Source organism: Strongylocentrotus purpuratus, unplaced genomic scaffold, assembly GCF_000002235.5.
Source record: "Strongylocentrotus purpuratus isolate Spur 01 unplaced genomic scaffold, Spur_5.0 spur5_scaffold_9, whole genome shotgun sequence".
Classification (NCBI taxonomy): Eukaryota; Metazoa; Echinodermata; class Echinoidea; order Camarodonta; family Strongylocentrotidae; genus Strongylocentrotus; species Strongylocentrotus purpuratus.
This window is the reverse complement of record NW_022145615.1, coordinates 374968-388813: the sequence shown is the minus strand read 5'-3', so window position 1 is coordinate 388813 and position 13846 is coordinate 374968. Positions and strand designations below refer to the sequence as shown.

General features: G+C 35.2%; 1 protein-coding gene across 2 annotated transcripts; it reads right to left on the bottom strand.

Annotated features, from left to right (window-relative positions):
• Positions 1-5496: 5496 nt before the first annotated feature.
• Positions 5497-13450, bottom strand: LOC594113. Of its 2 annotated transcripts, XM_030977087.1 has the most exons (4): positions 13161-13450; positions 8623-9033; positions 6697-6847; positions 5497-6291 (listed from the first exon to the last, which is right to left on the bottom strand). In XM_030977087.1, the coding sequence occupies exons 3-4, from the start codon at positions 6773-6775 to the stop codon at positions 5540-5542; spliced, it is 831 nt and encodes a 276-aa protein (XP_030832947.1). In that variant the 5' UTR covers positions 6776-6847; positions 8623-9033; positions 13161-13450; the 3' UTR covers positions 5497-5539. The 2 variants fall into 2 exon arrangements, with proteins under 2 accessions (XP_030832947.1, XP_030832946.1); XM_030977086.1 differs by lacking the exon at positions 8623-9033 and having other exon boundaries at positions 13161-13449.
• Positions 13451-13846: the final 396 nt, after the last annotated feature.

Below are 13846 nucleotides of genomic sequence, written 5' to 3'. Positions count from 1 at the left end.
AAACGGTATAAGTGTATTCCACTTCACATAATAAAGTACAAGTTATAACAACAATTTCAGTTTAGCATACATATATAAACAAGACACACACGAATCCTAGATCTGCCATGGGGTAATGTCAAAGTAAATAACAGTTGTAATTTTTTTAAACCAAGCACATATAAAATTGCTAATTGTAATTAGAGAGCTTTGTGCAGTATAAGATTACCCTGTTGATAAGCAAAGAGCTACCCATATATAGTGTACAAATCAACTACAAAAATAGTGTGTGTACTGCATAGCTAGAAAGTATCAAATCAACCTAAAAATCTATGCCATTCTGTAGGCTAACGGTTAGGAAGTGTGAAGAAAATAAAGGATAACATAAAACAGTGTGTATGGAATCCAAGTTTGATTTCATGCACACCCTATTCTCACAAGCATGTACATACTGTATAATGGCACAAATATTTGTGAATCTGAACCACTCTCAAAATCGCCAATATAAATTACAGAGAGAGAGAGAGAGAGAGAGAGAGAGAGAAGAGAGAGAGAGAGAGAGAGAGAGAGAGAGAGAGAGAAGAGAGAGAGAGAGAGATCTAATGCCCATCTGTCAATGCATGCAGTTGTAGGTACCGGTACATGCACAAGATTCAAAGGATACAATGCTGTTTGTTAAAGCTTATATAAAACATAAGAAATAAGCCTTGCCCATTCAAAACAATAGAAGTCTGATTACCAGTACCGGTACCCCGTCGGCAATGAATCACAAGAGCTGTTGAACCGAAATTGGATAAACACTTCAGAGTGAAAATCAATCTATGCATTCACACACAGAAGTCTCTCCATTATTCAGTGCATGGCAATACAATCAATCCTTAAAGGCCAAGCCCACTTCAAAAATAATTCACTAATAACACAATAGAAGCAAAAAAATCAAACAAAAGCAATCAAAAAAAGTTGAGCAAAAACGGATAACTAATAAGAAACTTATGAACTTTTAAAGACATCATGATCAAAAACTTTGAATCACAAGACAAATTGGCAACTCACTCATGAGTCTGTGACATAATTGCCTCACTATCCACTAACCGTTTTCTTTATATTGATATTATAAAGTCCCCATTTTCACCCTAAGAATCTTGTCTCCTCACACCAGTATCCAAGTTATATTGATAGTAAAATGTTTTTGTGAGGATGCACTAATATAGAGTTGTTTTTTTCAGTTAAATCATGAAAAATGTGAATGTTGATAAAATATTTGTGTATATAAGAATCAATAATCATGAATATACAATAATCATGAATATACAATAATTACTTCAAATTTAAAAAATATTTTGAGAAATGTCATGCATGCAATATGATACAAATCATATAACCTGGGCAAAGGCATGGGGAAATCAAGTTTTGGGGGATAAAATGGGAAATTAAAGGGAAAGTCCACCCCAAAAATAATTTGTTTCGATAGAGGCAGAATAATAAGAAAATCAGGTGAGTGAAAGTTTGAGCAAATTCTGAATGAAAATAAGAAAGTTATGAATTATTGAAGTTGTGATCAATCAAATACAAATGGCAACTCTGTGACTTATTATACGAGCTCTCCTTCATTTGCTTTGTGCATAATATTCCATAAAATCATGTTTTCTTCGTTATTGATGACGAAATATATATTTGTTCCTTGCAGGGGGAGTATAGAAACATATTTGCAAATATTATATTTAGGGTGCATGTATGGTTGAATTTTTCTTGAGGGAAAATGAAAATTTTAGATTTTTTTAGTACTGAGCAAATGGAAGTTGAGCTCGCATGATACGTCATAGAGTTGCCAATTTGTGTTTGATTGATCACAACTTCAAAAATCCTAACTTCCTTATTTTTAATCGGAATTTGCTCAAACTTTCACTGACTTGTTTCTCTCATTTTCTACTCCTATAAAACTAACTTAATTCAGGGTGGACTTTCCCTTTAATGGACATAAATATATAAATCAATTGATTAATAGTGAGGACACGACGTCACAAACTGATATCCAAATTTATTTCAACGTGTCTTGGTTTGCGAAAATTTCCTGGTTCACCATGCTGTAATTTTAATATCTCATGATTCGGGTTCCGGAATGCTTAAAAAGTGACTATAAGCGTCAGTCAGAAATATGCACAAGCTTAAAGACAATGGATGTATGCTTTCAGCCATTGCAAAATACTCAAATAAGGACAAAAAGGGTTTTTCTCTGTGTGTTTAATGTGCAAGTTAGTACAAAACCATAAGAATACAAAGGTGAATCTTCATATACTAGGTTTCATACAGTTTATAATAATATTACATAGCTTTTCTTTTGTGGGACACAAGAGTATCACTCACCATGCGGAATCATGAAATATACTCACCAACTCATGGATTATATTTCACACTCAAGGCCATTCAATATACATGTAAATGTCTTTTATTCATGCAAGGAATAATAATAATAATAATAATAAGGAAATTCTTTTTGCCCAATTGATCGTGAGCGTGGCATGTACAAAATTTTTCATATCAACTTAGGTCTAGGTAATGAACAGCATGATCCAACAACACAACACATCAAAGTATTCACATACCGGTATTTATATTCATATATTGTAATTTTGTAATTTTCAGTTAATTGTCTGAACAGCACCAAGAAAAACAGTATAAGTGTATTCCACTTCACATAATAAAGTACAAGTTATAACAAAAATTTCAGTTTAGCATACATATATAAACAAGACGCACATGAATCCTAGATCTGCCATGGGGTAATGTCAAAGTAAATAACAGTTGTAATTTTTTTGAACCAAGCACATATAAAATTGCAAATTGTAAGAGAGCTTTGTGCAGTATAAGATTACCCTGTTGATAAGCAAAGAGCTACCCGTATATAGTGTACAAATCAACTACAAAAATAGTGTGTGTACTGCATAGCTAGAAAGTATCAAATCAACCTAAAAATCTATGCCATTCTGTAGGCTAACGGTTAGGAAGTGTGAAGAAAATAAAGGATAACATAAAACAGTGTGTATGGAATCCAAGTTTGATTTCATGCGCACCCTATTCTCTCGAGCATGTACATATAATGGCACAAATATTTGTGAATCTGAACCACTCTCAAAATCGCCAATATAAATTACAGAGAGAGAGAGAGAGAGAAGGAAAGAGAGAGAGAAGGAAAGAGAGAGAGAGAAGGAAAGAGAGAGAGAGAGAGAGAAGGAAAGAGAGAGAAGGAAAGAGAGAGAAGGAAAGAGAGAGAGAGAAGAGAGAGAAAGAGAAAGAGAGAGAAAGAGAAAGAGAGAGAGAGAGATCTAATGCCCATCTGTCAATGCATGCAGTTGTAGGTACCGGTACATGCACAAGATTCAAAGGATACAATGCTGTTTGTTAAAGCTTATATAAAACATAAGAAATAAGCCTTGCCCATTCAAAACAATAGAAGTCTGATTACCAGTACCGGTACCCCGTCGGCAATGAATCACAAGAGCTGTTGAACCGAAATTGGATAAACACTTCAGAGTGAAAATCAATCTATGCATTCACTAACAGAAGTCTCTCCATTATTCAGTGCATGGCAATACAATCAATCCTTAAAGGCCAAGCCCACTTCAAAAATAATTCACTAATAACACAATAGAAGCAGAAAAATCAAACAAAAGCAATCAAAAAAAGTTGAGCAAAAACGGATAACTAATAAGAAACTTATGAACTTTTAAAGACATCATGATGAAAAACTTTGAAAATCACGAGACAAATTGGCAACTCACTCATGAGTCTGTGACATAATTGCCTCACTATCCATTAACCGTTTTCTTTATATTGATATTATAAAGTCCCCATTTTCACCCTAAGAATCTTATCTCCTCACACCAGTATCCAAGTTATATTGATAGTAAAATGTTTTTGTGAGGATGCACTAATATAGAGTTATTTTTTTCAGTTAAATCATGAAAAATGTGAATGTTGATAAAATATTTTTGTATATAAGAATCAATAATCATGAATATACAATAATCAGAAAATAGTATATTACTTCAAATATTAAAAAATATTTTGAGAAATGTCATGCATGCAATATGATACAAATCATATAACCTGGGCAAAGGCATGGGGAAATCAAGTTTTGGGGGATAAAATGGGAAATTAATGGACATAAATATATAAATCAATTGATTAATAGTGAGGACACGACGTCACAAACTGATATCCAAATTTATTTCAACGTGTCTTGGTTTGCGAAAATTTCCTGGTTCACCATGCTGTAATTTTTAATATCTCATGATTCGGGTTCCGGAATGCTTAAAAAGTGACTAAGCGTCAGTCAGAAATATGCACAAGCTTAAAGACAACGGATGTATGCTTTTAGCCATTGCAAAATACTCAAATAAGGACAAAAAGGGTTTTTCTCTGTGTGTTTAATGTGCAAGTTAGTACAAAACCATAAGAATACAAAGGTGAATCTTCATATACTAGGTTTCATACAGTTTATAATAATATTACATAGCTTTTCTTTTGTGGGACACAAGAGTATCACTCACCATGCGGAATCATGAAATATACTCACCAACTCATGGATTATATTTCACACTCAAGGCCATTCAATATACATGTAAATGTCTTTTATTCATGCAAGGAATAATAATAATAATAATAATAATAAGGAAATTCTTTTTCCCAATTGATCGTGAGCGTGACAGCCACTGAACAGCGCCAGATCGACGTTGCTCTAGCCCCTTATTGTTGAACGCCAAACAAGGTAGCAGCAACTCCTGTCTTTTAATTTAACGTCTTTTGGTATGACGTGGCTGGGGTTTGAACTCACGACCTACTGGTTGTGAGGCAGACGCTCTACTGACTGAGCCAACATATACAAGAGAAGCTTTGTTTGCAGACATCTAAATGTAATAGAATGACTTGGTTGTGAATCAACTGCACTCTGATATCAAGCGTGCTTATCTTATCAAATATTTACATACTCCATTGAATGGATAGATAGGTTATCTGGAAATAAACAGTATAACATGTACTCTACATTGGTTGTAACACAAGGTCATAATAGTTTGGGAGAGGTCACGATCATATTTACTACGTGACCTCCAACAAGGGATAAAACTAAGACAAAGGATTTTTTCAAGGGAGGGGGGGGGGGGGGTTTAACATTTTGAAATTTGGTCCCAAAAATTTCGCAACAATTCAGCCAACCGCTGAATAAGCGGGGGGGGGGGGGGGGGGGGGGGGGGGGGGTGGAGGGCACATTTTTTTTTGGTCTCAAAATTTTAAAAACTTGACATTTTGCTTCGTTAGGGGGGGGGGGGGAGGTCACCTTTTTTAGGTCAGTCGTTGGTATAATTTTACCAAATTACACACATAAAAAATACCAAAGGGGGGGGGGGTTTAATCCCCCGACCCCTCCCCCCTCCTCCTGCATATGCGTCTGGATACAAACAAATCTGACTTGTAAATGGAAGGTAGTAAGTTAAAGATACAAATTGTCTGATAAACATGACTTCTGGCAGTATCTGAGGGTGTAATTCCCCCCTTCAAATAATCACAGCTTTGAGGATAGTTGTAATGAAATATTATCTAAACCCACTTTTTTGAGGAAGTCATTGAGAAGCCTATTGTAGGTTTGTGGATCAGTTCTTAAGTGTGAAGCATGTGGTGAATTTTGCCACATCTTGGAAGTGATATCTAGATCATACTCATCTTTCCAGTGATGTATCATTCTCTCCATGGCCTCTGGTAGACACAGCACATCATTGTAAGAATGAAAACACAGCTTTGGTGTCTTAAATGGCGAGTTGTGTACCACATCAATGAATCTGTTGTAAGGCACCACGGTGTGTTGCTTGGTGGCAGCAAAGTACAGCAAACATGATCGTCTGATAGCCTGCTGCAGCATGGCGCTCTTTGGTGCAACGATGATGCTCACACCCCTGGCCATCTCTTCCAGCGTTCCAATCACAATACTGTCATACACATGACCTTTGACCCTTGACCCCAGGCTGCCATACTTGTCAGGGTTGTCTGCGATGAGGGTGAGAGTCACTGCATACAGGTACGCACCAACAGACATGCTATGAACAACAAGAGGTCCCCTGGTTTGCATCTCCAGGTAATCAGCTAGCTCTGTAGCTAGAGGCATTGCCCACTGGGGCCATAAGAAATAGGATAGACTTCCCCAGACAGTCAGGACATTGAAACCTCTGACAGCGTACAGCTCACGATAGTGGTTAGCATGAGCCTGGGTGGCATTCATCCAGGGAAGGAATACTACAGTTGGTCTTGGCTCTCCAGAATCTACAATGGAAGGAACAGAAAATTGAATTCAATATCTTGGTAGGCCACATTATGATGATATGATCATTCATTATACAGCGTGCCACAATTGCTAATTTGCAGAGCCAATAGGCAACAAGTAACAGGATAATGATTGTTCAACATTTCACTTCCAAGTCATAATGGGAGAATAACTACCCTTTTATCATCTGTACAAAGGAATCACAAAATAATCTAGGTGCTAGCTTTGATAAAAATTGCCCTGTAAGAGAACTGCAAATTCATTATAACCACATAAAGAATATACATTATACATCTCAACAAGACCAATTTGAAACTTTCTAAAATAAAAGATATATTGATACAATGATACTAAGCACCTAACACTCTGATACAAACATTCAGCCACAGGACACCTAGTCATACCTATAGTATCGGGGTGATACTGATGGAGTTCTAGGTGTTTGGAAAGGTGCGTTACAGTGGCATTGGTCCTAGTAGCCATAGTCCTGTGTAAAGTCAGTCTAACTTGTAGCGAAGACCTCCTCAAGAGATGATGAAACCCCTGAATATAGATCTAGATTAAACAGAGAACATGGCATCATTATCATCATGGGTTCAAATAGACCAATATGATGTGTGCATGACTGGACAGGTTGCATGCCCAAGCAGGAAGAAATGTCCTGCAATGGAGGCATGTTTCAGTAAAACACAACCTCCACAACTGGGCGCTTGTTCAGAAGCCTATCCAAAATTTGACCCGTAACTCCAGCCGTAACTCCTACTAAAACATATCCAAAATTAAGTAAATATTCATTAGATGTCCAAATAAATAAAGATCATGAGTTAAAATTTGTTGTTTATTACCTGTTTTGTGTCAATTTTCTTGTTATTTGTGGAGTATTTTTGTATATGTTTTTGTATATATATTTTGTATTTTTGTATATGTTTTTGTATATATATTTGTATTTTGTATATATATATACATATTAGTATACACTTTTTCACAGGTTTCAGGAATAAAACAAAATTACATTAAAAAAATAATAATTCAAACCCTCCCAAGAGTCCCACTCCCCACAATCAATACGCATTAGCATTGACCACTATATGTCATACATGTGTTGCTGGCCTGGTGTACATTTCATTTCATTTCTTTATTGTGTCCATATAGGATAATTGTTTACATTTACATGAACAATCTTGCTTCGACATATGAACATATAGGATCAACATATTATAGCATAACTAGTCCAGTAATTTATTAAGACTTAGAGGGCATTAACTGTTAAATATATACATGTACATCGTGAGATGTCAGTCAGTCAACGTTGACCTGTCGTTGCGACAGGTCCGTTACCAGAAACGAGTAACGTTACTTGAACTACAGATACTGTGCAAGTGTTGTTTCTTTAGTCCTGTCAGCATTCATGCAGTGATTGCGGGAGTAAGTGAATGAGAGCTATAGTCCACGTTTTTCTTACACGATATACTTTTGTGAGAGCCCACTGAGAAATATAGTTGATGAATGATTGTCGAGAGCGTGGACCAGGTTTTGAGAGACTGCAAGGCAGAACGCTACCCCGGCAGAGCCCGGTTACGCCACAATATAATTGACAATCATAGGGCCCTGTTTTAGTATACATTTAATATAATATACATGATCATGACGAATATACTTTTTAATACTCTTTCTTCTTCTTTCTCTCTCTCTCTTCTTACATATTCTTACACCCTTACATGGGGTTACCCACGAAGCATAAGCGAACCGGACACTTTCTGACATTTTCTGACATGTTTCTTGCTGTAATTGGATAATTACCCTGTTTCGAGCTCTGTTATGAGGATTCAGTATGTGATAATGTAAACGTTCAATTACAAGACTCCTATCAAACCACCGGAATGCATTTTGAGTAACATTTTGACATTTTATCGAGATACTTCATCTTCATTGAGTTTGTAAGTATACACTGCTGTAGTCCCACTTGATCATTTCTGAGTTGCCCAATCCTTTTGGGGTTTTGCTTTGCTGTGTCGGAACCGGCTAGTGGAAAAGTAATTGCTTTCTTTGTTCTGTTACATAACATTGCTTGAAAGAATGTCAAACTCAAAGAAGCTCAACCTCAGATCAAGGGACCGTTTGCATTCTGTTGAACTACGCACCCCTCCCTCTTCTGCTCCATTGAGCAAGCAAGTACAAATTAAGCCCCGGTTATCTTGACCGTCTCGACTCGATTGTGCAAGAGGCCGTCACAAAGGCGATGGAATGCGAACGAGTTAAGCTATGTAGTGACATGCAGAAGCTCGAGAATAATGTGTGAGAAATTTTGGATAAAAAGCTCTGGTATTTACATGATTTGGAAGTGGCCATCGACAGCAAATTGCAAAAACTCAATGATGTTGAGAAATCCGTCTCTGCCAACTCGACCGAGGTCAATAACCTCACAAATCGACTTGACCATCTAGAGCAATATTCACGACGCAATGAAGACGACGCCTGGTGAGAATACGGATGACATCGTGCGTGATGTCGCCCACCGGATCGGCATCACCATCAGCGCCGGAGACATTGATCACTCGCATCGCCTTCACAGACCGGGTAACACTCCAGAAAGGTCTCGGGGATCTTACACCAACGCAACTCGTACTGGCAACACCGTTCCTCCGCCGATTATTGTTAAATTCACCTCATACCAACCGAAGTTCCAGATGATAAAGAACAGAAGAAAGCTGAAAGGCTCCGGCATCGTCGTTGTCGAGGACCTAACAAAAAAGAATGCAAACCTTCTTTTTCAAACTTCAAGAAAAGCAAACGTTAAGGCATCATGGTCTCTCAATGGTCGCGTCTACGCACTTGTCAAAACTACAGAAGGACATGAGATGAAAAGGCACATTACGAAGATTTCCGACCTGTAGGTTTTATATCTTCTTTCTTCTTGTTGTTATATGTTATATATTATATTTTATCATCTTTTCGTATAACCCGTTTCCGGTGGTATATGATTTCTTTTCATAACCAATTTCGTTGATTTTTTTTCCTCATTTTTGTTTTACTGTTGTTTATTGTTAAGTTTTAATGTAATGCCTGACCGTAATTTGTACCAACAATTTTTAAATAATTTAGACTTTACACCACTCTCCGAAAAGTTATCTCCTATCAATGAGGAAATACTCTATATGGTCCGAATCAAAGTTGTTTATTACCTGATGAATTTAATGATTTTGCTAATGCACATAATCTGAATAAAATATTTACCTGTCTTCATATTAATTGTAGAAGCATTAAAAAGAATTATGATAATCTTGTCTCTCTTGTAAATACAATTGATCATAAATTTTGTGCAGTAGGATTATCAGAGACTTGGTTGAAACCAAATGATCCTGTTTATAATCTTGATGAATATGAATTTGTTGAAATGAACGACAAGATCGCAATGGTGGTGGAGTGGTTATCTATACATGCGTAATGATTTTAATTATAATCGTAGACTTGATCTAGACACAAATAATGATTTTGAATCTGTCTTTATTGAAATTAAAACAGATAAGAAAAGTATTATATTTGGAACTATATATAGACCACCTAATACATGCTTTCCATCATTCTTAGAGTCTTTGAATTTAATACTAAACATAGTAAATAAAGAAAATAAACTGATACATTTTGCTGGAGATTATAATATCAACTTATTGAATGACAGTTCATGCCAACAAATAAATTATTTTTTGGATGTCTTTATGGTTAATTCTATGTTCCCTGTGATTCACTATCCAACTAGGGTAACAGTCAATTCTGCAACATTAATTGATAATATATTCACTAATGATATTGAAAATATAAGTAGCGGGATTCTATTTGTTGATATAAGTGATCATTTTCCTATATTTTGTATTCATAATGATTCAATTGAAAATAATTGTGAACTTGTTTATACTAAACGCGACAGATATGAAAATAATATTCGTCAGTTTATTTGTAAACTTGAAACTATATCTTGGCGCATAGACGATGTTAATCCCAATGAAAATTATGATTGTTTTTTATTCCAATTCAAATCTTTGTATGATGAATGCTTTCCTATTGTACGTAGATCCTGTAAAAAGAAGAAAGATAAATCTTGGTTTAATGAACAATTACGTAAAATGTGTATTAAAAAATGTCGCCTATATAAAAGGTTTATTCATAAGCCAACTCTCAATAATGAAATCTCATATAAAACTTTGAGAAATACATGTAACAGTGAAGTAAAAAAGACAAAGAATAAATATAATCGTGATATGTTTATAAATGTGAAAAATGATATGAGGCAAACTTAGAAATGTATAAATAAGGCTATGGGTAAAAAATGAAACAAAATAATATTGAACAAATTACTGTTAATAATCGATCTGTTACTCTTGGTAATGATATGGCTAACAAATTTAATGATTTTTTTTGTGAATATTGGTCCTTCATTGACACAAAATATACATGATCCTCAGTTTTGTAGTAAGAATAACAATGTGCAATATTTGACTAGGAATCCAAAATATGCCTTTTTCACTCCAATATCAGCGAAAGAAATTATTGATATCGTTTGTAATTTAAAGAATCGATCAAGTACTGGTTTTGATGAAATTGATGTATCGATTACGAAAAGAGTGATTCATTTAATTTGTTATCCACTTTGTGATATTTTTAATTTTTCAATGAGTATGGGTATTTTCCCAGACGGGTTAAAAATAGCAAAAGTGATACCAGTTTTTAAACATGGATTGTCTGATTGTTTAAATAATTATCGACCTATTTCTGTACTGCCTATATTTTCTAAAATTTTTGAAAAATGTCTTTTTAATCGACTTCTAAAATTTGTTGATCAGTGCAATATATTAACAGAAAGCCAGTATGGATTTCGTCCAGGGTACTCTACATCCTCTGCTATAGTTGATCTGATTTATAAAGTTACTAATGCTCTTGATAAAAAGAAAATTTTAATTGGTTTGTTTCTTGATTTAAGTAAGGCTTTTGATACTCTAGACCATTCAATTCTTTTTCATAAATTAGAAAATTATGGTATTCATGGTATTCTTTTAGATTTATTTCAAAACTAATCGTAAACAATTTGTAGTTGTCAATGGTAATGAGTCTTATTTGAGTGCTGTAGGATGTGGAGTGCCCCAGGGATCCATTCTTGGTCCACTTTTATTTCTCATTTATATGAACGATATTTGTGCATCATCTCAAAAGTTGGAATATATTTTATATGCCGATGATACCAGTGTCTTTTTATCCGATAACAATATTGATAATTTGATTCGTGATTTTAATGATGAATTGTTGAAAATAAATTCATGGTTGATCTCTAATAATTTAATTGTAAATACTAGAAAAACTCATGGTATGATCTTTTCTAATATGTTTATTGATCGTGACACCTTAGTTGTTTCCTTAAATGATAATGTTATTAATTGTTGTAGCTCCCTGAAATTTTTAGGTGTAACAATTGACAGTAAATTATCTTGGAAGGAGCACATTGATGTTATCTGCACGAATATTTCTAAAGGTATAGGTATTTTAAAAAATATTAAACATTTTCCTTCAAATATTTTGATTATGATTTATAATACCATTATATCTCCTTATTTTAATTATTGTAACCTTGCCTGGGGATCCTCAACTGATCATGCAATGAGAAGATTATTATGCTTACAGAAAAGAGCTATTCGTTTAGTTTTACATGCAGATTATTTTGCTCACACTAAACCTTTATTTCTAAAATTAAAACTTTTGAATGTCCTAGATCTTTGTAATTACAGTTTTGCAATATTTAAGTACTTATGTTTTAATAATTTCATACCAAGTAGTCTTTCCAGCAAATTTTGTCTTAATTCTGCATTACATTCATATAACACTCGAAGTTCATCTAATTTTCATTTAAATAAAATAAGACTAAATATAACTAAGAAATCAATTTTTTTAAAGGGCCACAATTGTGGAATAATATACCTCAAGATATAAAATCTAGTCCATCAATTAACGTTTTTAAACGGAGATATAAATCATTTTTAATCCAACAAAATAAATAAAGATCGATTATGTACACGGTCTAGTTTTTGGTTTTTGGTTTTTGTTCCCCCCCCCCCCCCCCCCCTCTAGTAGTTTTTTTTTTTTTTTATCACCCTCTCAAACAACAATATAATACTGTATTATACTTTATTACTGTTTTGGTGGCAGTACCAATAAAGCCTTTGGCTTTTCTAGCTGTCTCCACATTCATATATATTTTTGTTGTTGTATTTGTATTGTAAATGTTTCTCTTTAATTTGTACACTATGTTTTGTATTTTATATGTTTGTTATGATGTTTTTATGATGAATGAAATAAAGTTCAATTCAATTCAATTCAATACCCTCCCTTTTCTTTTATTCTTATATCTAGCTAATCCTAGGTATTTTGTTTAAGACTTAATTATTCCTTGATATGGTACAACAGTAGGGTTATTCCTAGACAGAAATAACCATCTGATTTGGGTCATTTCTTTAATAAAACTGACATTTGTTGTCATTCCCCAATCGGAGGTCTACTGGAGCCAGACGTAGTCTCAGTGGAACAACCGAAGATTAGAGAGACTGAAGTTTTCGGTCTAGGTTATTCCTTGATATGGTATAACAGTAGGGTTACAACAGTAAAGTAAGAATACTGAAACAAATTATATTAGTGTAAGTGTAACATATCAATAATTTTAGTAACTCCGGGAAGCTCCAACACGGGCGCCGGTGTTGGAGCTTCCCGGAGTTATAATTTTAGTAGAGTATATATCTCAACGGGTAAAATTTTGGATACGTTTCTGAACAAGCGCCGCTACATTAATAGCGTTAAACCAAGGACATGCCAATTGACTTTTATTTACCATGACGTCTGATGACTGAGATCTCCACTAACTGTACTGGACTTGACTGCAACTTGACCATAATATGGGCATGACCATGAGGACTGACGGATAAGCTTTTGCAAAATGACTGACCGTATAAAAGGCCGTACCGTACGTATACCGCACACAACTGGGCGTGGGCACTGACCTCTCCTGGGTTATAATCCCTGGCTGAACTAACTCCGGGAAGCTCCAACACCGGCGCCGCAGGCGTCGGTGTTGGACCCTTCTCGGATGGCTGAACCGGCTGTATACGTATACGTGTAGGGGTGTTTGACAAAGACTATAACTATGGCAGGCCATTCATGCCACTGGTTGCTCTCACCATTGGTCTCTCAATTAATTTTTTCTTTCTTTCAATAATGGACTCCCAGGTCGAAAAAACAGTTGAAACCAGTTGGATTTTCTACTGTTAGCAACTGGATTCTACTGGTACCAGTTGAAACCAGTTGACACAACTGGTAAACTTCACATGCACCAGTATATCCCAGTTGTACGTGCTTCTCGGATGGCTGAACCGGCTGTATACGTACGTACGTGTAGGGGTGTTTGACAAAGACTATAACTATGGCAGGCCATTCATGCCACTGGTTGCTCTCACCATTGGTCTCTCAATTAATTTTTTTTCTTTCAATAATGGACTCCCAGGTCGAAAAAACAGTTGA